At 60.8% G+C, this 23079-nt stretch overlaps 3 protein-coding genes across 3 annotated transcripts; all 3 read left to right on the forward strand.

Annotated features, from left to right (window-relative positions):
- Positions 1–319: 319 nt before the first annotated feature.
- Positions 320–3697, forward strand: DHODH (dihydroorotate dehydrogenase (quinone); the record flags this gene model as incomplete). The annotated part of the gene is made up of 9 exons (XM_080352185.1): positions 320–337; positions 592–795; positions 1093–1292; positions 1485–1567; positions 2059–2246; positions 2682–2795; positions 3119–3272; positions 3344–3503; positions 3643–3697. 9 exons carry the CDS (start codon positions 320–322, stop codon positions 3695–3697), a joined length of 1176 nt encoding a protein of 391 aa, XP_080208311.1.
- Positions 3698–4387: 690 nt separating this feature from the next.
- LOC308044977 (haptoglobin-like) lies at positions 4388–8245 on the forward strand (the record flags this gene model as incomplete). The annotated part of the gene is made up of 5 exons (XM_080351967.1): positions 4388–4464; positions 6706–6767; positions 6931–7050; positions 7270–7338; positions 7482–8245. The coding sequence occupies 5 exons, from the start codon at positions 4388–4390 to the stop codon at positions 8243–8245; spliced, it is 1092 nt and encodes a 363-aa protein (XP_080208093.1).
- Positions 8246–9239: 994 nt separating this feature from the next.
- On the forward strand, positions 9240–20445 carry DHX38 (DEAH-box helicase 38). Its single transcript, XM_080352230.1, has 27 exons — positions 9240–9319; positions 9482–9823; positions 10285–10472; positions 10586–10690; positions 11111–11276; positions 12572–12690; positions 12822–12898; positions 13097–13252; positions 13802–13963; positions 14047–14154; positions 15046–15158; positions 15259–15396; positions 15633–15819; positions 15906–16091; positions 16530–16670; positions 16852–16962; positions 17039–17155; positions 17385–17492; positions 17611–17723; positions 18207–18415; positions 18494–18648; positions 18725–18880; positions 18956–19090; positions 19161–19286; positions 19656–19751; positions 19925–20046; positions 20184–20445. Exons 1-27 carry the CDS (start codon positions 9276–9278, stop codon positions 20266–20268), a joined length of 3765 nt encoding a protein of 1254 aa, XP_080208356.1. The 5' UTR covers positions 9240–9275; the 3' UTR covers positions 20269–20445.
- The last annotated feature ends 2634 nt before the right edge of the window (positions 20446–23079 follow it).

The following is a 23079-nucleotide window of genomic DNA, read 5'->3' on the forward strand; positions in this document are numbered from 1 at the left end:
GTGCCGTTTCTCGAGGTTGTGCTACCGTTCATGGCCGCGGTGGAGCGGCGGCGCTACGGCCGGGTCCCTGCGCCCGCCGGCGGCCCCGCAGCTCCAAGTCGGGGGGCGGGGCTGTCGGGGGGCGGGGCTGTCGGGGGGCGGGGCTGTCGGGGGGCGGGGCTGTCGGAGTCCCCGTCCCCATGAGTCCCGCCTCTGCCGTTTGTCCCGTGATCCGCCCGCCGTGGGTCCTGTTGCGCCTCTATTGGCTCGGAGGGTTCGGCTTCTGCCAATCACCGGGCGGGGATGCCGGGAGTGTCGCGCCACGTGTAGAGTTGAGCTGATGGCGGCTCCGCTGCGCGTGAGCGGCCGGCGGGTCCCGGGGCGGCGGGAGGAGCGGGGACCCGGCGGGGCGGGGGCGGCGGACCCGGGACACGGGATGGGGTGCGGGTGCGGGTACGGGATGCGGGCGGGGCGCCGGTGTGGGGTGTGGTGCCGGTGTGGGTGCGGGGTACCGTGGGCGGCGTGCCGGGGCGGGGTGCCTGTGAGAGGTGCGGGCGGGACGGGGTACCGGCGCTGGCGTGCCGGTGCGGCGCAGCTGACGATCTCTCGCAGGGGCGGCTGCGGGCGCTGGCGGCAGCGCTGGGGGGCTGCGGGCTGCTGCTGGGCTCGGCGCTGGCGGTGGGCGACGAGCGGCTCTACGCGGCGGCGGTGATGCCCGCGCTGCGCGCCCTCCCTCCCGAGGCCGCCCACAGGCTGGCCCTGCGCGCTGCCGCCCTTGGGCTGCTGCCCCCGGCCCGGACCGACGGCCCCGCGCTGGTGCGTCTCTGTGGGAAGAACGGGGGCGAGGGGCGGGCGGGAGCCGGGGGGCAGCCAGGGCGTTCGGGTGGCGGGGGGACCGCAGGGCTGGGGGTGGGCAGGTGGCGGGGCCCCACGGTGGCTCGGGACCCGCGGCGGTCGGTGGGGGGTGACGAGCTCTGCCCGCGGGCGGGAGCTGCGTGTCCCCGGGCAGGCCCCTGGTGACACCGAGCGAGGAGAATGGAGGGGAGGGGGCCGGGCTTGGGCTGCTGGTGCAGGTGGGCTCTGGCTCTCGGTGACGCAGCCCTGGCCCTGCAGGAGGTGCGAGTGCTCGGGCAGCGGTTCCGCAACCCGCTGGGCCTGGCCGCTGGCTTTGACAAGCAGGGCGAGGCTGTGGATGGGCTGTACAAGATGGGCTTTGGCTTCGTGGAAGTGGGGACTGTCACACCCCAGCCCCAGGAGGGGAATGCCAGACCCAGAGTCTTCCGGCTGGTGGAGGACGAGGCTGTCATCAACAGGTGGGTCTGGGACAGCTGCTCTGCGTGTCACACAGGGAGGGCAACTGTTTGTGTGTCCCAGTTCTTGGTGGCCCTTGGGCTGGATGTGCTGAGCAGAGCTGCAGACATTGCATCTCCCTCTTGTTCCTCCTGCGTCTTATTCAGGGCGCATGGACACCAACCCAGCCCTAAACCTTGTCTGTTCTGGTGCAGATATGGATTCAACAGCCACGGCCATGCTGCGGTGGAGCGCAGGCTGCGGGCCCGCCACGAGACACAGCTCAGGCTCACGGGTGGTGAGACAAGCTCATAAGCCTTTGTTCTTGGGGTCTGTGGGGTGGACTTGGGTGTCCCGGGTGGCTGTAGGCCAGGAGAGGTGTGTAACACCAGCACCCAGGCATGGGAGAGCCCTGGCCAGAGGGAGGTATGTTCGGATGGCAGGAACCCTCCTGGGGCTGCAGGCTCCTCCCCATGGGGCTGCGACCAACTGCCTTTTTCTCTGTGCTAGAGGCTCTCCATGCTGCTTTGGGCAGAACGTGCCTGCTCGGACCAGCCAGAGCCACAGGTCCCCAGCTGGGCGGTTTCTGAGGGCAGCGCCACAGTGCCGGGAGGTGCTGAGCAGCGCAGCTGTGGTAATAGGACAGTCCTGGGCCCACACTGTGAAATATATGGGCTGCATATTCTCATCTTGATTTTAGCTGGTCCTGGGCCCTCCCTTGTCGAACATTCTGGTCCCTTGGGTGGTGGTTGGTCCTGCTGCCCTGGTTCAGCCATGCCTGTGTTCCAGCGGGGATGCCCCTTGGAGTCAACCTGGGCAAGAACAAGAGCTCCACTGATGCTGCAGCTGACTATGTGGCTGGGGTGCGGATGCTGGGCCCTTTGGCTGACTACCTGGTTGTGAATGTGTCCAGCCCGAACACTCCAGGGCTACGGGACCTGCAGGGCAAGGCTGAGCTGCAGGACCTGCTGACCAAGGTGCGTGACACTCACAGCCAGCCCGGAGCACAGCTGCAGCCCTGGATGCATCCTGCCCCCAGCAGCACCCGCTCTGCTCCAGCCAGGCATTTGCCCCAGCACAGGGAGGGGTGTGGTGGCTCCCTGGTGTGGTGGCAGAGCCACCAAGATGTCCCCTGGTCAGCTGCTGGTCCCTGGGACCGCTGTGCTCCAGCAAAGGGCACTTAAGCAGCGAGGCGTTGCCCTTCACTCTGCTCTGGCAAGGAGGCAGCGGGCCAGCCGCCCCACAGCGTCAGGAGTGGCTGTGGGTCCTGCGTGGGTCATGTGCCCTGGGCGGTGTGCTGCAGGGTGTCCGTCCTGTCATCAGTGCCACACCAGGAGAGCAGCACCTGTCCCTGTGCTGCTGGCTGCAGGTGTCCCCTGGCCCGGGGCAGGACCTGTTCCCTCCCCACGCAGGTGCTGGCGGAGAGGGACGCGCTGCCCTGCGAGCGCAAGCCAGCTGTGCTGGTGAAGATTGCCCCTGACCTCACCACGCAGGACAAGCAGGACATCGCCAGCGTCATCTGTGAGGTGAGGGGTGGGAAGGGGAGGCTGACGGGGGGCTGGGATGGGTCCCTCCTGCCTCACCTTACCTGATGCAAGGGCAGGACCGTGCTGCTCCTGGCAAGTCACCGCTGTGAAGGGACAGGAGCTGCAGCTCTCTGGGTAGCTGAGTCTGTGAGGGCCTGTGTGTGTCACCTGGACCTTGAGGATGGTGCAGGTGGTGAGGGGCAGCTGCTTTGTCCCCAGGCAGGGTGCTGGGGCACCTGCCAGGGAGGATCTGGCTTCGCAACCTGGACATGAGGGTTGGGGGCAGCTTGTGGCAGCCATGTCCTCATGCTGCTGCCCCTCAGCTGGGTGTGGACGGGCTGATTGTCAGCAACACCACCGTGAGCCGCCCCAGCGGCCTCCGCAGCCCGCAGCACACGGAGCCCGGGGGACTCAGCGGGAAGCCCCTGCGGGAGCTCTCCACACAGACCATCAGGGAGATGTACTCCCTCACTCGAGGTAGGGGCAGAGCAGGCGGGGGGGATGTGCTGGTGTCACCCGTGCTGTCCTGACCGCACACCTGCCCGCAGGCCAGGTGCCCATCATCGGGGTGGGGGGGGTGAGCAGCGGGCGCGATGCCCTGGAGAAGATCCGCGCTGGAGCCTCGCTGGTGCAGATGTACACAGCGCTGGTGTACCGGGGGCCGCCGGTGGTGGGGGCAGTGAAGCGGGAGCTGGAGCAGCTGCTCAGGTGAGCGAGGGGCCCAGCGCCTCCGCAGTGAACCCTGGCCAGGGCAACTCAGGGCAACATGTGCTGGTGCCTGGGCAACAGCAGGATAGGTCTGGGCCAGTCTGGCTGTCACGTTCCTGATGATCCCAACCCTGAGCAGGGAGCAGGGGTTCCAGAATGTCATGGAGGCGGTTGGAGCAGATCACCGGTGCTGACATGATGCAGGACCAAGGTCTAGGAGGAGCCGAGGTCAAGCAGGGACAGGTCTGACACTGCAGCGCTGGGCAGGCTGGGCCTGAGCCAGAGTCCTGGTGCCAGCCCCTGGGAAGGGTCAATGGGGGTGAAGCTGGGGCTGCGCTGGTGGGGAGCAGGGCAGGGGGCTGGTGCTGCTGTCCCTGGCTGTGGTTTGGCTTTCCCAGGGGCTGGGCTCCCGGTGGAAACCAGTGCTGGGTCAGGCTGTGCTGGGTGGTGAGGAAGGCCTGGAGCTGCCCTGCTGCTGCTGCAGCACATCCCCGGGAGCACACGCCTTCCCCATGCCGCTGCCCAGAGCCACAGACAGGAGGTCCCAGCTGCCAGGGCCCCGCAGCCCACGCCAGCTGCTCTGCCTGGTGCTGGGTCCTCCCGCTCCACAGCCTTGCAGGAGCCTCTGCCCCCTGCCCTCCCCTCCGCACAGGGTCTTGTAATAAAACCGCAGGGCCTGGGTCCTGCCCCAGTGTCAATAAACGTTTAGCTCACCTGGTCCCATGTGCTGCTCTGGGGACACGCTGGGGTTGGAGGGTCACAGCCCGGCTCCCCTCAGCCAAGTGGGAGCAGCTCTCCATGTTGTTCCTGGTTGGTGCATCTTCTCCTGGAGGCAGAAGCCGCAGAGTAGCTGAGCCCTGGGTTGAATCCACGCAAAGCTCGCCATGGCTCCCCTCGCAGAGACCTGCCTGCAGCTGGGCCGCCGGGAGGTGCTGAGCACCCTTTTCTCCCCTTGCTGCCAGTAAGTAGGCATTTGAAGACCGCTGCAGTTGTGCTCTGTCTCTTGTTACGGAAAGACCCTGTTTGTTTACACTTCTGGAGGCTGCTGGTTTTGTCTTTGGGGCCTCTGGCTTCAACTGCTGCTTTGCCCTGGGCTCCCTGCGGTTGTTTCTGGCCTTTCTTGAGCAACACAGCTTGGCCAGGACACACTGTTCCCTCTGCAGCCTCTCGGAATCCACCCTGCCCAGCAGGATTGCATCACAGCACAGGTCATGGGAGCAGCAGGACTGCTCACTCGGGGCTGTCACCTGCCTGCTCCCGCCACAGCCCTCTGCGCCAGCCGCTGCTCCACAGACCCTGCTTTTGCTGGTGGTGCTTGCTGCTGCTCTTGCGGGGCTGTGACCTGCTCTGCTGGCCAAGGTATTGATGTTTTCTCTGGAGAGGGCCAGGGAGACACTTGTTCTTCCAGTCACAGTGGCTGTCATGCCTGTGGGAGCTTGAGCTTGGTATCCCCTTGTCCTGCAGCACTCTTGCTTGTGCTCTTAAGCTGATTTGTGACTGTGCCTCGGAGACATTCGGAGCCTGGCTCTGCCATGGCAGTTGCTGACAGCCCTGGGCTGCCATGTCCCGGTGCGTGGGCTGTGGGCTGCACCCCAGGGACAGGCGGGGGCAGCTCCCCCCTCCTGCAGCCTGTCCCTCTGTCCCAGCCACCCACCGAGGGGGTACCAAGGCACAGTCCTGCATCACTTTGTCCCTCTGCCAGGGCGCAGCAGTCTCCTGCTACAGCAGGACGGTGCTGACAGGCCAGCCGCCATCAGAGCCACAGCACCTTCCCAAGTGCTGGTGTGGCTCGGGGGTCGCAGCTGTCAAGCCCTGGTGTGTCCTGGGCTCTGGCTGTCTGCCTGTCAGGTGTGGTTGTGTACGGCTGGTGCTGAGCAGAGAGCTCGAGCCCTGTGTTATATAGGGGGATGGGTGCCCCATGAGATAGGAAGAAGCTTGCACAGGACAAGAAGGCCCTTTGCTGGAGTGTCCGGGACTAGGAACAGATACTGCCCTGAGCCTGAAGGAGTGGAGCCTCCAAGGGGCACTGGGGCAGCTGGGCCTCAATGGCCCAGTGCTGGGGTGGCCTAACGTGCTCCAGGTGGTTTTGGGGTGACCTCTCTGCAGCGCTGGCACCCTGCGGTGGATAGGAGGTGTGTGCTTGTCCCCTCCGTGCTGCCCCTTGGTTGTGCTCTGGCTGCAGGTCTGCTGGCCAGAGCAGGCTCCCAGCTGCTGGGAACCGGCCAGTGATTGCTGCTGCAAGTTCCCGTCAGGCTGGGCTGGGCTGACAAACAACCCACGCCCGGGGCTGCTGGGAAGCGGTGGGTGTGTGGGATGGGGCCAGCTTGGCCGTGGCCTCCTGGAGAGCAGTGAGCTGGTGGGACACACTGCACCCTTGGGCAGCTGAGCAGGACTGCCCAGCCCTGGCTCTGCAGGGTGACAGCACTCAGGCCCTATGACCCTGTGTCACTTGCCGCACTGGGGCAGCTGCTGGCTGTCCCCTTGGTGGCACAAGGCAGTTCTGCAGGGGACAGGGGCTGGCTCCTCTCTGTGACCCTCAGCTGGTGTCCTGATGCCAGAGCCCAGTGTCTGCAGCCAGGTTCCTCCTGTGTATTTGTAGCGGCAAAATCCCGGAAAGCCTTGGCGCTGGCTGCCCACGGAGCTTGGCGAAGCTGCGGGGAGGTGCTGCCAGTGGCTGCGAGCCAGGAGGGGAGTTTTGTGCTCCTGCTGCTGGGAACAGCGCTGGCTGCGTGCTGCAGGGTCAGAGGGTCGGGGCCAAGCAGGGCTGCACCAGGGCCAGGGAGGTGGCAATAAAAGGGATGAGGAGGGAGCCCTGAACACCGTTGTCCTGCGGAAGGAGACTGCTGTGAGGAGAGAGAGCAGTGAGCATGGGGTGAGTGGCATTGGTGTGTCCCTGCACGTGCTTGGAGCTGTGTCTGTCATGCTTCCTGGGCTGGGACCTGCAGCAGGACCTGTGTCACGCCTGTGTCCAGACGCTGCAGCCTTGTCCTGTGCAGCAGCGGTGTCCAGGCTGTGTCTGACAGCCAGCCTAGGGCACGGGATTGGCCCTCTGCCCTCTGGGGAGGGAGCTCCAAGATGGGGTGTAAGCCTAGCTGGGCTCTGGTCCTGGCGGAGCCCATGGGCTGGCAGCAGGGTGGGAGCCCTGTGCTGAGTGTGTGTCCCGTGTGTGTCCCATGCTGAGCATGCACTCTCTGCCCCACAGACCTGCAGTGCTGCTGATCGCCAGCCTGGCCTGGACCGTGCTGGAGACTGCAGCTGCCACTGGTACCACTCAGGGCGAGGGGGGAGCTCCGGGCTTGGGCAAAGCCAGGGGAGGTTGGCAGGGAGCAGGTGTGGGGCAGGTGAGACGGGACTGGGGAGGGACCTGCCAGGGTGGGGTGATGTCCTGGGCTGGGTCTCCAGGCAGCCGAGCATCCTTTGCCTGCAGAGTGGAGCTGTGCAAAGCCTACAGAGATTGAGCGTGGCCACGTTGAGCACCTGATCAAGTACCACTGCGACCTGTACTACCAGCTGCGTGGCTCCGGCAATGATGAGGCCCACGGCACAGGCACAGTGCCTGGGGATGGGCCAGTCCCCAACTCCAGGGGCTGTCTCAAGGCCACATGATGCAGCCCCCCCGCCCCACTTCCTCAGGGGCATGAGTAGCGACCCCTGCCCACCCCAGCCCTGGCAGGGTACCAGCACCTCTGCACCCCCCTGGCTGCAGGGTCCATCCCCCTCTGTGCAGGGCAGAGCTGCTGACTCTGGTTTCCCTCCAAAGGCACAGTCAAGTGTGACAAGGACCATGAATGGCTGAGCCCTGACGCTGGCAAGGAGGGGCCAGTCTGCGAGCCAGGTGAGCGCAGAGCAGCAGGGCTGTGGGGGCTGCAGGGGCTGCTTGCAACCCCCATCCTCCCTGCTGTTCCCGGGGGTTGGTGGGAGCAAGGAGGGTGCGTGCTGGCCCCAGGGGCTCACCAGGGCCTGTTCTGCCCTGTGCAGTGTGTGGGAGGCCCAAGAACCCCCCCAGGCAGCTGCAGCGCATCATTGGGGGCCTGCTGGCAAGGAAGGGCAGCTTCCCCTGGCAGGGCCGGCTGGTGACTCGCCACAACCTCACCGTGGGGGCCACACTCATCAGCGACCAGTGGCTGCTGACCACAGGCAGGAATGTCTACCTGAACCACAGCGAGAACACCGAGCCCGAAGAGATTGCGCCCACTCTGCAGCTCTACCTGGGCAGCCGGGAGCAGCCTGCCCTGGCCATCGAGCGCGTGGTGCTGCACCCTGGCTACCCGGCGGCTGTGGATCTCGCCCTGCTGAAGCTGAAGCAGAAGGTGCTCCTCGGGGAGGAGGTGATGCCCATCTGCCTGCCCCAGAAGGACTATGTGCAGCCCGGTCGGGTGGGCTATGTCTCGGGCTGGGGCCGTGGTGCCACCTTTGCCTTCTCCACCATGCTGAAGTACGTGATGCTGCCAGTGGCAGAGAGTGAGAGCTGCCGCCAGTACTACGGGGCCCGGAACGCGTCCTACTGGGTCCAGCCCATCCTCAGCAATGACACCTTCTGCGTGGGCATGAGCGAGCTGCATGAGGACACGTGCTATGGAGATGCTGGTGGCGCCTTCGTAGTGCAGGATGAGGTTGACGGTGCCTGGTACGCAGCCGGGATCCTCAGCCATGACAAGAGCTGTGCAGCTTCCAAGTTTAGCGTCTACGTGGATGTGCGGCGTGTCTTGGCCTGGATCAGGGAGACAGTGATGGCAGGCTGAGCTGGGCTGGGCTGGGGAATTAAAGCTGCTGCAGCCTGGCTGCAGGCCCTGTCTATGTTGGTGTGTCTGTCTGTCTGTTAATGTTAACAAGGGCAAGTGCAGGGTTCTGCACCGGGGGAGGAACCACCCCAGGCACCAGTACAGGTTGAGGTTGACCTGCTGGAAAGCAGCTCTGCAGAGAATGACTTCAGAGTTCTGGGGGACAATGGTGACCATGAGTCAAGATCCAGAGGCCAAGGGTACCTGGGGTGCATTAGGAAGAGTGTCCAGCAGGTCGAGGGAGGTGAATCCTCCCCCTCTGCTCTGCCTGGTGAGGCCACATCTGCAGCACCGGGTCCAGTTCTGGGCTTCACAGTTTAAGAAGGACAAGGAATTACTGGAGGGAGTCCAGCTAGAGCTACAAAGATGCTGAGGGGTCTGCAGCATCTTATGAGGAAAGTCTGAGAGTGCTAAAGCTGTTCAGCTGTGGAAGCTGAGAGCGATCTGATCAATGGGATCAATATCTCAGGGTGGGTGTCAGAGGATGGACCAGACTCTGTTCAGTGGTGCCCAACGCCAGGGTGAGGGGCAACGGGCACAGACTGAAACACAGGAGGTTTCACCTGGACATGAGGAGAAACTTCTTTGCTGTGAGGTGACAGAGCCTGGAGCGACCTGTGTGATCTGCTCTGGTGACCCTGCGTTAACAGGGCTGGGCTGGGGTCTACAGGGCAGCCTGAAACCCACCGGGCTGCGGGGCGCGGTGGTGCGAGCACAGTGTGCGTGTCCCCGCCCGTCTGCCGGGGGCTCTGAGGGCGTCCGGGTGTCCCCGCCCGTCTGCCGGGGGCTCTGAGGGTGTCCGGGTGCCCCCGTCCGTCTGCCGGGGGCTCTGAGGGTGTCCGGGTGTCCCCGCCCGTCCGTCCGTTCGCCTCCTGCCGCTCCCTGCACGGCCGGAAATTTACCTCTGGCCACGTGATATCACACTGTCTCTCTGCTCGGGAAGTCCGCCGAAGGTCTGGTAGGCCCTCTTGCCTAGCAGTAGAGGAACTCCATGGTAGTTGCCTCTTTTATAGGCTCTGGATTCTACTCTATGGTGTAGGTGGGCTAGAGCGCCTCTTGTCGCGGAGCACTGTGGGGCGGCCATGGCGGCGCTCGGGGCACTGCGTTACGGTCGCTGAGGCAACTGCGAGCGGGTGCGGGGCTGTGGGAGCGGAGCAGGGCAGCTCCGGCGCCGACCCTCCGCTGACTGTCCCGCAGGCCCCATGGCGCCCAGCGCGGCCTGGTAGCGGCCATGGCCGAAGAGTCGCTGCACCGGCTGGCGGGGAGCGGCCCCGCGGCCGGCGGGCTGGTCCTGCGGGACCGCAGCGCCGCCGCCGAGCAGCACGTCTTCAAGGCGCCGGCCCCGCGGGCCTCCCTGCTGGGCCTGGACGTGCTGGCGGCGCAGAAGCGGCGGGAGCGGGAGGAGGAGGCGGCGGCCGGCGGGAAGCGCTCCCGGGTCTCCTTGTACCGGGACTGGGAGGAGGAGCGCGACGAGGCGGGCAGCCCCGGGGAGGACGAGGAGGAGACCGGCCGGGGCAGGCGGAGCGGCCGCAAGGACAGGTGGGGTCTGGTGGGGACACTTCGCGGCTCCGTGCCGGGGGAAGGAGCGAGAGCCTGGGCTGTGGGCGCTTCCCGGGGCTGTGACCGCGGTGCCAAGCTCTGGGGGGCTTCTTGGTGCGAAGCTGGGGGCACCACTGTACAGCTGAGGGGGCTGGGAAAAGCTCTTTCGCTGGTGCCCTGCCTGGGGCGTTGGGTAGCAGGGCTTTGGGGGCTGTCAGGCCTGCAAACATCCGGCCTGGTCCTGAGGCTGTGTCCAGATGCCTGGAGGCACTGGCCTGCTCAGAAGTGCACGTCAGAGCCTCAGCAGGCTTGGGGGGCTGTTAGTGAAGGATGGAGAGTGTGCTTTTAATCCTGAGCTTCTACTGTCGCAGACGTTAGAACTGGAGTTGTATGAGTCAAGTCAGAAGCCAGCTGTTCCTCAGCACTGCTGGGCTTTTCTTCCCTCTGTTTTGTTTTTCTAGGCAGTATCGTTCTGTCCATGTGGAAACACCTTCCTACACAGGGGGTGTCAGCGAGGAGTTTTGGGAACGCAGCCGGCAGCGGGAGAGGGAGCGTCGGGAACATGGTGTCTTTGCTTCCTCCAAGGATGAGAAAGAACGAAAGAAGGAACGCAGCAGGGATCGGGACCACGATCGGAAACGGGACCGTGGTAACTGCCCAGAGAGCTTTGTGACTCCTTCTGCTTAGGGTTTGGGCTTGGGCTTGGGCTTGTCCCCCAGCCTCTTTGTGCACTGGGCACCCGACTTGACTTTATTTTTGCAGAGGAACGGGACAGAAGTCGTCACAGCAGCAGATCAGAGAGAGATGGCTCATCGGAGCGGAGCAGCAGGAGAAGTGAACCGGAGAGTCCCAGACATCGGCCCAAAGGTAGGACTGGGAGCTGGTACAGCTCGTGTGAGACCTAGCAGGAAGGCGTTTGTTCATTTTTGTTTGTTTCCTGCTGGTTTTGTTAGGACAGGCATGGGTAGAAAAACCTGTGGTGTTTGTGGTTAGGGCAAGTGTAAAACTCCTAGTTTGACCTGGGGTCTGGGAGAAATCTGGCAGCTGTGTGTGAAAATCGGGCTGATCTCTGCACAGCGGGGTCTGCTCTGGGTCTATGTGACAGAACTGTGGCCCTTTGCCAACTTTCATTGGCATCGCTGGGTTGGCCCTGTCTCCTGGAGGGAGGGCGAATGGGCACCCTCCGGTACGCTCTCTCTGTGCTCCTTGTTAGAAGGTGGAAGGTGGCCCCAGGTGCCTGGGGTCACTGTTTGAACATCAGGTGTCAAACCCTTTCTCCTATGCTAGATGCAGCCACGCCATCTCGCTCCAGCTGGGAGGAAGATGACAGTGGCTACAGCAGTGCCCGCCGCTCACAGTGGGAATCTCCCTCCCCCACACCTTCCTGCCGAGACTCGGAGCGCAGCCACCGGGCATCATCGCTGCGGGACACGGACCGGAGGGACCGGGACAGGTATCGGCTCCTGGGCTGCAGCTGTGAGCTGCTGAGCTGCAGAAAGGGTTGGGGGTGTGTGTGAGACTAGTGCCTGGCTGTTGACACTCGTTATAGAATCATAGAATTGTTTTGGTTGGCAAAGACTTTTAAGATCGAGTCCAGCCGCTAATCCAGCGCTGCTAGGTCCACCACTAAACCACATCCCCAAGTGCCACATCTGCACGTCTGTTCAGCCCCTCCAGGGATGGTGACTCCAGCACTGCCCTGGGCAGCCTGTTCCAATGCCCCACAGCCCTTTGGGGAAGAAATTGTTCCCAAGATTCAACCTCAGCCTCCCCCAGTGCAACTTGAGGCCGTTTTCTCTGGTTCTGGCACTTGAGGCCATTTTCTCTGGTTCTGTTCCTGGGGAGCAGAGCCCGATCCCCCCTGGCTCCAAGCTCCTTTCAGGCAGTTCAGAAATCAGAAGGTCTCCCCTCAGCTCCTGTTCTCCAGCTGAACCCCCCAGGTCCCTCAGCCGCTCCCATCACACTTGTGCTCCAGCCCCTCACCAGCTCCTTTCCCTTCTCTCCACTCGCTCCAGCACCTCAAGGGCTTTCTTGGCATGAGGGGCCCAAAACTGGCCCCAGGATTCGTGGTTTGGCCTCCCCAGGTCCCAGCACAGGGCCAGTCACTGCCCTGGGCCAGCTGGCCACACCAGTGCTGGTACCAGCCAGGATGCTGGTGGCCTCTTGGCCACCTGGGCACACGCTGGCTCACGTTCCCCACTGTTACCAACACCCCCAGGTGCTTTTCCACCGAGCACTTTCCAGCCTCTCTTCCCCAAACCTGGAGCGTTCATGGGCTTATTGTGATCCAAGTGCAGGACCCGGCACTTGGCCTTGTTGAACCTCAGACAATTGGTCTCCACCCAGTGATCCAGCTGGTCCAGATCCCTCTGTAGACCCTCCCACTCTCCAGCAGGTCAACACTCCCATCTAACTTGGTGTCATCTGCAAACTTCCTGAGGGTGTGCTTCATCCCCTTGTCCAGACCATTCATAAAGAGATTAAACAGAACTGGCCCCAATACTGAGCCCTGGGGACACCACTTGTGACTGTCCACCAACTGGATTTGGCTCCGTTCACCACAACTCTTTGGGCCCGGCCCTCCTGCCAGTTCTTTACCCAGGGAAGAGCACACCTGTTTAGGCCATGAACTGCAGCTTCTCAGGCAGAATGCTGTTAGCAGTGGTGTCAAAGGCTTTACAGAAGTCTATGTAGGCTTTACTAAAGTTTGGGTAGAGGAGACAATTCCTCCCTCATGCTGTTTTTCAGGTCTGTGAGGAGTAGGTATTCGGATAAGACCCCATTGCCTACCCCATCATACAAATACAACGAGTGGGCTGATGACCGGAGACACCTGGGCTCCACACCACGGCTGTCCAGAGGGAGAGGTGAGGAGCTGGGGCTGAGCTGCTGGTCTCGGCAGCGACAAATCCCCTTCCCCTGCACAGCGGGAGGTCAGGCGCAGTGGGATTTCTCTGGGGTGGCAGCAGAGCCTGAGCAGCTCACTTACTCCCCGCAGGGCGGCTCGCGGATGGGGAGGAGGGCATCGCCTTTGAGACGGAGGAGGAGCGGCAGCAGTGGGAGGACGACCAGCGGGTGAGAGCCCAAGGGCAGGCGAGGAGCAGTGGAGACAGCACGCTTGGGGCTCCTGCTGCCTCAGCCCCGGGGCCAGCGCGGGGCTGCGGGGGTGGTGGGAGGGCCCAGCCCAGGCAGCGTCTCAACGCTGTGTGCTGTAGTGGGGCTGCCTGGGCTGTGGGGCTGCTGGAGCTCAGAGCCACACCACTCCTCTGCCAGCAAGCTGACCGGGACTGGTACATGATGGACGAGGGCTATGATGAGTTTCACAACCCCTTGGCCTACTCCTCTGAGGACTACGTTAAGAAGCGGGAGCAGCACTTGCACAAGCAGAGACAGAAGCGCATCTCTGCACAGCGGCGGCAGATCAATGAGGTACGGGGGAGATGCGGGTCTGGCTGCTCTGAACATGTGGGCTTTGCAGCCCCCAGGGAATATCTGCTTGCTGGCAGCGGAGGCTGAGCCCTCACTCTCGGATGGAAAAGGACAGTCTGTGCTCTGGCCCAGACTGAACACGGAAAGGCTATCATGAAGTTCCCCTGGGAAGGGCAGCCCTGTATTTCCTGCATGGGCAGTTTGCAGAGCAGCTGCAATGGGTCACAGTGTCCAGAGGTGTAGAGGGCTGTGCTCCTGCTCTCCTGGTGTGAGCTACATTACTGGGCTTGTCTGCTTGTGGCCCAGCAGGTGCTGGGTGCTGCTGCCTTCAGCACATGCACAGGGTTACGTCCGAGCTTCCTGGCAGATTCTGAGTGTGGCAGGGGCCTGTGGAAAATGTCTGTCCTGTGTTTCCTTGGACACAGTCCTGTTGACCATGATCTTCCTTCGGCCAGCCTGTGTTTCCCATACCTTGTTGCTCACAGTTGCTGTTTCCCCCCACTGTCTATTTCGGGTTCTGTGTATTTTCTGATATGTTGTATCCTGCAGGATAATGAGCGCTGGGAGACAAATCGCATGCTGACCAGTGGTGTGGTTCATCGGATTGAAGTGGATGAGGATTTTGAGGAAGATAACTCTGCTAAAGTACATCTGTTGGTGCACAACCTGGTGCCCCCTTTCCTAGACGGAAGGATTGTCTTCACCAAGCAGGTAGAGACTGGCTGAAGGTACCAATGACAGGAAGCCCCGTGAGTGCGAGCCCTGTGTACTGAAGTGATGCCTCTTTCCTCCAGCCAGAGCCGGTCATCCCTGTCAAGGATGCCACCTCAGACCTGGCCATCATAGCCCGGAAAGGCAGCCAGCTGGTGCGCAAGCACAGAGAGCAGAAGGAACGTAAGAGGGTATGCTGTGACCTTGTGGCTTACTGCCCCACTGTATACACTACTTAGTGCCTCACAGCTTTGTCTGGACTTTGCAGAATATGAGATTTAATGGCAATGATGATGAGGAGTTGGTATTTTTATGACCTGGGATATTCTGGCAGCCCAGCTCATTGTGTTGGCTCATAAGCAGCTGCTGTGATTTCCTCAGGCTCTGCCTGGGACTGGTGCAGGGAGCCTGATCCAAAGGACATTCAGATCATGGAGAAGGGAGCAGGTGGAGGAGCGCGAGCAGCTTGTGGACGGTCAGCAGTTGGTGTGGTGGCAGGATCTATCCTGTCAAGTCTCAGCAGGAGAGTTGTGAGGAGGAGTGTTCAGTAAGGTCATGTATTAGTTCTTGGGGGTGTTTTCTAGGGACTTTTTCTAAAGCTTGTGTGATAGCTGTGGGGAAAGCACAGATACGTTGTGAATTGAAACTGACCTGGATTTGAGCTACATGCACTGTCAGTGGAATGGAGGTGGGAGCCAAACTGGTATCAGAGGGGAGAGCAAACTGGAAGGTGGGAGAGAGACCTGTAAGCAGCTGTCAAGAGCAGGAATGTTATCTCCGGTTCAGATTTGTGTAGGTTTAAGTTCGAATTTAATGGAAGGGTCAGCAGCTGGAACCATTTTTTCAGGAGGTGGTTGGTCATCATGTACCTGCAGTCTTTGTATCCAGACCAGTGTCTGAAAGCTCTGCACCAGTTCACTTGGAAGAGGGAGACTTAATGTAGGAATGGGATGTGTGTTCTGTGTCATAGCATTGGGGAATTACGGGGCTAATACGCTTTTCTAGTCTTATGAGTAGGATTGGAGAAGAATGATCTGTCGGAGCTTGCTGTGGCAAAGTTTTGCTGCTCTCTGTCCTTCCAGGCTCAGCATAAACACTGGGAGTTGGCAGGCACCAAACTGGGAGACATTATGGGGATCAAGAAAGAGGAGGAAAAGGACGAGCTGGTGACAGAAGATGGCAAAGTGGATTACAAGTAGGAGCTTGCTTTGAGTTTCTCTACTCAGCTGCTGATGAGGGTTGTTGGCATAGTGGTGTGCAGAGAGGCAGTTTCAGGGCTTCTGGTGTTTCCTTAGGACTGAGCAGAAGTTTGCTGAACACATGAAAGAAAAAAGCGAAGCCAGCAGTGAGTTTGCCAAGAAGAAATCGATCCTGGAGCAGAGACAGTACCTGCCCATCTTTGCTGTGCAGCAGGAGCTGCTCTCCATCCTCAGGTATGGCTGACAGGGAGCTGGTCACAGAGCTTCCCCAGGGGGCTGGCTGACATCTCTAGAACCCAAGAGGGAAGTTCTAGATGTGTGGCATGTTTGGAAGCTCTACCTGCAGGAAACAAGGCCCATTCTTTGCGCTGCTGGCAGCAGCTCTCCTGCCTGAGCAGGGTGGCAGCCAGGGCTGTGACTGCACAAGCCCTTCTTTGTGGTGTATGAAGAGATGCTTTTTCCTTTTTCAGAGACAACAGCATTGTGATTGTGGTGGGGGAGACGGGGAGTGGGAAGACGACCCAGCTGACTCAGTACCTCCACGAGGACGGCTACACCGACTACGGCATGATTGGCTGCACACAGCCGCGCAGGGTGGCCGCCATGTCGGTGGCCAAGCGTGTCAGTGAGGAGATGGGGGTGCGTCTGGGGGAGGAGGTGAGTCTGGCGGGGGTGCAGTGTGCAGCCTGGTGACGGGGAGCGCAGGGGCTGTTGAAAGACTGCTGCTATCTCTGCTCTCCCAGGTGGGTTATGCCATCCGCTTTGAGGACTGCACGTCTGAGAACACTGTGATCAAATACATGACAGATGGGATTCTTCTTCGTGAGTCACTGCGAGAGGCTGATCTGGACAACTACAGTGCCATCATCATGGACGAGGCACACGAGCGCTCACTGAATACCGACGTGCTCTTTGGCCTGCTCCGGGAGGTGTGTGAGCCTGGGCTAGAGGACAGCAGCACATGAGCTGGGCTTACAGTGGAGCGTTGGCAGGGATAGTTCTTCTCTGCCAGGTCCAGGCGGTGCAGGCAAAGCTGCCACATCTCTGCCCGTGCTGCTCCAACATCCTGCTCCCTGGTTCTGGGGGTTAAATCTCTCCGAGTGCCTTGGGGCTGCCAGTGACTGGCTGGCTAGCTGTCCGAAACTCTCGGTACAGAGATCTTTGTGGCTTAAGGCTTCCTGGACCAAGGTCAGCGGGTCTTCTTACTGCACAGATCATGTAGCATCTGTGTTCCCTGGCACTAGTGGCCATTGCCTTTAGAGCGCAGCAGAAGCTCTGTCCTGTGCTGTTGTCTGAGCAATAGTGGGAAGGGCCTCCAGCCATGCACAAGTGCCTCTTCCTTATTGTTGCTCTCATCTGCTTTTTAGGTGGTGGCCAGACGCTCAGATCTGAAGCTTGTTGTCACCTCAGCCACCATGGATGCAGATAAATTTGCCTCCTTCTTTGGGAACGTTCCTATTTTCCACATTCCTGGACGCACTTTCCCTGTTGATATTCTTTTCAGCAAGGTATGGTCAGTGTTGCAGAGGGAAGTTGTGTTGTGACAGGAGGGGGTTGTGATGTGGGTGTACCGTACTCTGTGGTGGACAGAATGGGCAGAGGAGCAGTGGCCGTGCTGCGATGCAGTCTGGCATGCAGGATGGGGCAGGTGAGGTTGTTGGTGTGTGTAACCTGGGCTGTGCTGTTCAGACCCCACAGGAGGATTATGTGGAGGCTGCGGTGAAACAAGCCCTGCAGGTCCATTTATCTGGTGCTCCCGGGGACATCCTTGTCTTCATGCCTGGCCAGGAGGACATAGAGGTGAGCCACAGGGGTAGGCACTGTCCTACCCCCTTGTTTTTTTTAATCTTATGTTTACACCCCTCTTTATGTCTAGGTGACCTCGGAGCAAATTGTGGAGCACCTTGAGGAGCTGGAGAAGGCGCCTGCTCTTGCTGTACTGCCTATCTATTCTCAGCTACCATCAGACTTGCAGGCCAAGATCTTCCAGAAGGTGCTGATGTGTGCTCTGTGGTGGGAGTGGGAACGAGGGAAACTAGTGCAGGGAAGACTACTGAGCTTGAGTGAGAGGTGCAGACATGCTTTTTGTATCGCATGTGGAGGGTGACAGAAAGTGTGTGTCCCCTTCCACTTCTCGAGAGTCTCTATATTGCTGCCCTGTCCTCCTCAGGGACACAGCAGCCCTTGCTCAGGGGTTTGACTGACATGCAGTATGTTTGCAGGCTCCAGATGGGGTCAGGAAGTGCATTGTTGCCACAAACATTGCGGAGACCTCACTGACAGTGGATGGCATCATGTTTGTGATTGACTCTGGCTACTGCAAGTTGAAGGTAACCTGAGATTTCCTGTGCTGTTCATGACTGTGATCTCTGACGTTGGGCTGAGGGTGTTCTGTAGTTGTGACCCAGCCTTCCTCGTACTTCAGTCTGTTCTTCTGGTGCCCTGCAGGTTTTCAACCCCCGTATAGGCATGGATGCACTGCAGATCTACCCCATCAGTCAAGCCAATGCCAACCAGAGGGCAGGCCGAGCTGGCCGAACAGGCCCAGGCCACTGCTTCAGGTAGGCATGTCACTGCTGGCCCTGTCATACCTGCAGTGTGGCATCAGGTTATATATAATTTTTTCTCACTGGAGCTGTTAATTATCTTGAAATTCTGGGGGCATGAGGGTGGTAGGCAGGCCATGAGGCCTTCTCTTTTGGACTCAGTGCCTCTGCAGAGCAAAGGATCTGCTCCCGATTCTTCTCTTGCCCATCTTCACTTGTGGCTGTTCCACCCTTAGTGCTCTCAGGATAACAGACAAGTCACGGGGCAGCTTTCTCAGGGCTTTGCTTTGAGACTGGGAGGACTGTGCTGGAGAGGGCTGTGCACTGTGCTGCAGCCCAGGCACCCTCGTGCAGGGGCGGCCACGCTTTGGTGGGGCAGAGGTTCCTTTCTGGGCTACTGCTGAGTGCAGCATCACTTCCCCACGCCAGGTTGGCCTGGGCAGCAGCTGGTGGGTTGGTGAGGAACACAGGAGCACAATCTTGGCGTCTGTTCCCCAGGCTCTACACCCAGAGCGCCTACAAGAATGAGCTGCTGACAACCACGGTGCCTGAGATCCAGCGCACCAACCTTGCCAACGTAGTGCTTTTGCTCAAGTCCCTGGGTGTGCAGGACCTGCTGCAGTTCCACTTCATGGATCCGCCACCCGAGGACAACATGCTGAACTCCATGTACCAGCTGTGGATCCTGGGGGCCCTGGATAATACAGGTACTGGCTGCTGGGACAAGCTGTCAGCCCATGGGCCTGGGACCTGCCCAGCTGCTGATCCCTGTGCTGTTCCTACAGGTGGTCTGACCTCAACAGGACGTCTCATGGTGGAATTCCCACTGGATCCTGCACTCTCCAAGATGCTTATTGTCTCCTGTGACATGGGTTGCAGCTCTGAGATCTTGCTTATTGTCTCCATGTTGTCTGTGCCTGCCATCTTTTATCGGCCTAAGGTACCTGTTGGTTCTTTCTGCAGTTTGGGGCCTTCCCTGCCTTTTGACTAACCAGTGTTCTTGGCTCACCCTTCAGGGCCGAGAGGAGGAGAGTGACCAAGTACGGGAGAAGTTCGCTGTTCCAGAGAGTGATCACTTGACCTACCTGAATGTTTACCTGCAGTGGAAGAACAACAGCTATTCCACACTGTGGTGCAACCAGCACTTCATCCATGCCAAGGCCATGCGGAAGGTGAGGCGGCAGCAGCGAGGCTGGGGGAAGGAGCCTTAGGCAGGAGAGGGATGTGACCGGCACACAACTTTGCAGGTGCGGGAGGTGCGTGCCCAGCTCAAGGACATCATGGTGCAGCAGCGGATGAGCCTGGCATCCTGTGGTACTGACTGGGACATTGTCAGGAAGTGTATCTGTGCTGCCTATTTCCATCAAGCTGCAAAGCTGAAGGTGAGAGGGTCTGCGGGGCCTGGGAGGCCCTGTCTGGAAGCAGGTGGGCTCACCGTGCTTCTCTCCGCAGGGCATTGGGGAGTACGTGAACATCCGCACGGGCATGCCCTGCCACCTGCACCCCACGAGCTCTCTCTTCGGCATGGGCTACACACCGGACTACATTGTGTACCATGAGCTGGTGATGACCACCAAGGTGAGCGGGTGCTGGGGGCTGGCGGGAAGGGTGAGAAGTGCTCCAAGGGAGGTGGTGGAGCTTTATCAGAAGGCCAGTTCTCAGCCTTTCTCATCTGTACCAACTGGGCACATCCATGTCATCTGCAGAGTCATGTTTGTCCCTTTCGCAGTATTTTTTCCTGGCCTGTGTGTGGGGCATATTTGGACCTCTTTGCGGTCTTACCAAGTCCAGGCCATAGCAGCTGCCGAGGCCAGGAGGAAGGGGTATAGTCCCAGCCAGAGAAGTGTCATCAGCAAGGGTGTGGGAGGGAGCTGCCATGGCTCTGGAAGGGATGCCAAGGTCCTGAGAGTAACACCTGTGACCCTGTGTTTCCTTCTGTCCCTGCAGGAATACATGCAGTGTGTCACTGCTGTGGATGGAGAGTGGCTGGCAGAGCTGGGGCCCATGTTCTACAGTATCAAACATGCTGGGAAGTCAAGCCAGGTGAGCCTTCTGCCCAGGACAAGCTGGCAGGTGGCAGCCCTGCTCCGTGTCTGTGCTGATGCAGCATATGTGTGTGTGTGTTTTGATGTGGAGGGAACAGGGCTGTGGGCCTGCAGAGAGCCTGCTGCTGGCCAGCTCTCTGCCTTTCTCTGACCTGCTGCTGCCTTCTCCAGGAGAACCGCCGCCGTGCCAAGGAGGAGGTGTCTGCCATGGAGGAGGAGATGGCTTTGGCGGAGGAGCAGCTGCGTGCCCGCCGGGAGGAGCAGGAGCACCGCAACCCCATGGGCAGTGCGAGGTGGGTGCTGGCCCTTCCTGCCCGTTGTTGTCTGAGCAGGAGCAGGGACTGCGTGGAGGATCCCAGCTTCTCTGGGGCTGTTCTGATGCAGGGAAATGTTGCATGTTCCACTAATCACCCTTGTCCTCTCCTGGCAGATCTACTAAAATCTACACCCCTGGGCGGAAGGAGCAGGGGGAACCCCTGACACCACGACGCACCCCAGCCCGCTTTGGCCTCTAAGAAGGCAGTACCCATTCCTTTGGAGCTTAAAGACTCCCAGGAGCAGCTGAGTCTTAGGAGAGTGCCCAGCTCTTCCGATCACTGCGCTCTGAGGCTCTCTACGGCTTGTGGCCAAGGAAGGCTTTGGTGCTTGGCACTGATTTTGCTACAGAACAGAAATAATTTTATTTGTTTAAAGGTTGTCAGTCTAATCCTGGCTTTGTTTTGCACTGTGTCTTGTCCTCGAGGCAAGTGCTGGATGGAGGCAGCCATGCAGAATCGTGTGGGGCTAGCACTGTCCCGTTGTTCCTCTGTAGATCCTGGGACAAGGCACAGAATTATACTGACCTGGAGGGCGCAGCCAGCCTGTCCCTGGCCCCCGCTGCGCCAGAGGCAGTTCTGCCGTTGCCCAGCCGCTCCTGTACGCACACAACTGTTGGCCCGGCCCTGTTCCAGGCCAGGCTGTGCTGGGAATTCTGCTCGCCTTCAGCTGTTCACAGGTGTGGTGCTGCTCACGTGTTCTGACTGTGAGGCACTTGTTCTCCCGCAGCCTGCCCGGGCTGTCCTGAAGGTGCCTGGCGGAAGGGCGGGGGAGATGCAGTGATGAGCGGTGCAGGAACAGTCCCCATCTGCTGGCCTGGCAGGAACTCAAGTGGTCCTGCCCTTAGTGTGAGACAGCAGCCACCTGCCCCTCTGCTCCACTGAGGCTTCTCACTCACATCTGCTCCTTCACACAGTGGCTGATGTTGACCAGCACCAACTCTCTGTCCTTGCACAGCCTGCTGCTGTCAGAGCATGCCAAGGCATGGGAACAGCCCAGGGTTCCTACCTGGAAAGAACAACCCCAGCACCACGTGTGAACCAGCCTGTGACAGCACCTCCCAGCCGCGGTGTGCCTGGGGACAGGGGTGCTTGGGGAAACCCAGCTGTGGGGCAGCAGCCTTGTGGGGGGCAGAGGGGCTGGAGGTGCTGCTGGCTCGGGACAGCTGCTCTGGGGAAGAGCTGTTGCCTCAGCACTGCTGGCCATGAGCTTTTGTCATAACATGGTAGTTCTGTGCTGAGGGGCTTCTTTCCAGCAGTGGAGCAGAGAGGGACAATTAAAGGAGAACAAGATGTTCAGCCCTGTTGCTCCCAGACTTGCAGCCTTCTGCTCAGGAGCCTGGGATCTGCAGCATGCTGCCCCCTGCCCTGTTCTGCCTCTCTTCCCTGGGCCAGCGTCTGCGGTTTCCTGGCACCAGGGCCTGCGCTCCTGCCCTTGGGCTGCGTGCTGCTCCTTTCCATCCTGCACCTGCTGCATGGCCTTGCTGAGCTCTTCCTTGAGGAAAGCCAGCTCCACCTTGCAAACCACCAACTCCTCTTCTCGTGCAGCCAGGGCTTGCTCACTGTCCTGGTGTAGCTGCTGCCAGTGTTGGGCTTGGCTGCTCAGCTCCTGCAGCCTCTCACGCAGGGACTGAGCCTATGGGTGGCACAAACAGTGAGACTGGCTGAGCATGGGCTCCTGGTGCGCTCTGGGGGGCTTAGGACATACCTCCTGCTTGCTCTGCTCCTGGGACCCCTGCAGCTTCCTCAGCTCCCAGTGGAGCTGCTGCCTCTGTTCCTCGTAGTTTGCAATCTTCTCCTCCTGCTTGGCTTTTTCTTGCTGGGCTCGGGCCAGCTCTGCCTGCAGGGTGGCCATGTCCTGCACCTGCATGTGAAGTTGCAGGGCAGGGAGTGTTGGCCATGCATGGGCAGGCTGGGGCTTCCCCTGCAGCTGGTCCTGCCCAGAGGCAGGGACGGGCTCTCTGCAGCGCTTGGCTGCTCTGGCACTGAGGGCTGCTGGTGGCTGCGTCCTGAGGCTGTCCTGTCCCTGCCCTCACCTGCTGCACCAGCTCTGCCAGGTGCTTTCTGCTGGAGGCCACTTCCTGCTGCAGGTCCTGGATGGTCTCCTTGGCTCTGCTAAGCTGCTGCAGACTTTGCTGCTCCTGGGCCTGGGTGGCTCCCAGCTCCTCCTGCAGCTGGGCCAGGCTGTGCTGCAGGCCCTGGCTCTGCTCCTCCTGTGCCCCCAGCTGCAGCGAGGGCAATGCTTCGGTGGGTGCTGCAGGGCTGGGCTAGTGCTGCTGCCTGCCCAAGCGAGGGCTGTGCCCTGGGCTGTCCATGGGGCTGGGAGACAGTGACCAGGCTGAAGGAAGGGACCCTGCAGCAGGTCTTGCATCCTCCCTACCTGCTCCTTCAGGACTTGGAGCTGTTCTTGGCTCCTCTGCAGCTTCTCTGCGGCGTGGGCCGCAGCGTGCATATGTTGCACCGCCTGCTCGAGGGTCACCTGCTGTTTCCACTGCCACTGGCTCAGCTCGGCCTGGAGCTGTGCTGCCAGCTCCCTGCGGCAAGGGCAGGGGCTGAGCGGGGCAGCCCCAGGCTGCCCTCCCTCCGGGGAGCAGGCACAGGCAGAGCTGCACTCGGGCTGTGGCTGGGGACAGCCGCCCGCCAGCTCTGCCTGCCTGCTCTGTGCCTGCTCAGCTGTGCTGCTGCCCACTTGCTGCTGCTGTGCCCGCAGCTCAGCTGCCACCACACAGTCATCCTCGTGCCCGTGTTCCTCGGCTGTCCGTTCCTGCCTGCAGCATGTCGCTTCGGCGTCCCACACCACCTGCGACAGCAACACAGCCACGTGCTGTCTGCTGGCTCCCTCCTGGCCCCGCGCTGCTGCCAGGCAGCCAGCGCTGACCTGCTGCAGCAGCTCCCTGTGCTCCCGCAGGATCTCACAGCTGCTGTCGGAATGGCTGTGGGTGGCCACGTAGGATGTGACCTCTGTCTGCACCGCCTCATCCTTCTGGTCCTGTGGAGATGTGCATCACTGCC

This window comes from Nesoenas mayeri (genome assembly GCF_963082525.1).
Source record: "Nesoenas mayeri genome assembly, chromosome: 12".
NCBI lineage: Eukaryota > Metazoa > Chordata > Aves > Columbiformes > Columbidae > Nesoenas > Nesoenas mayeri.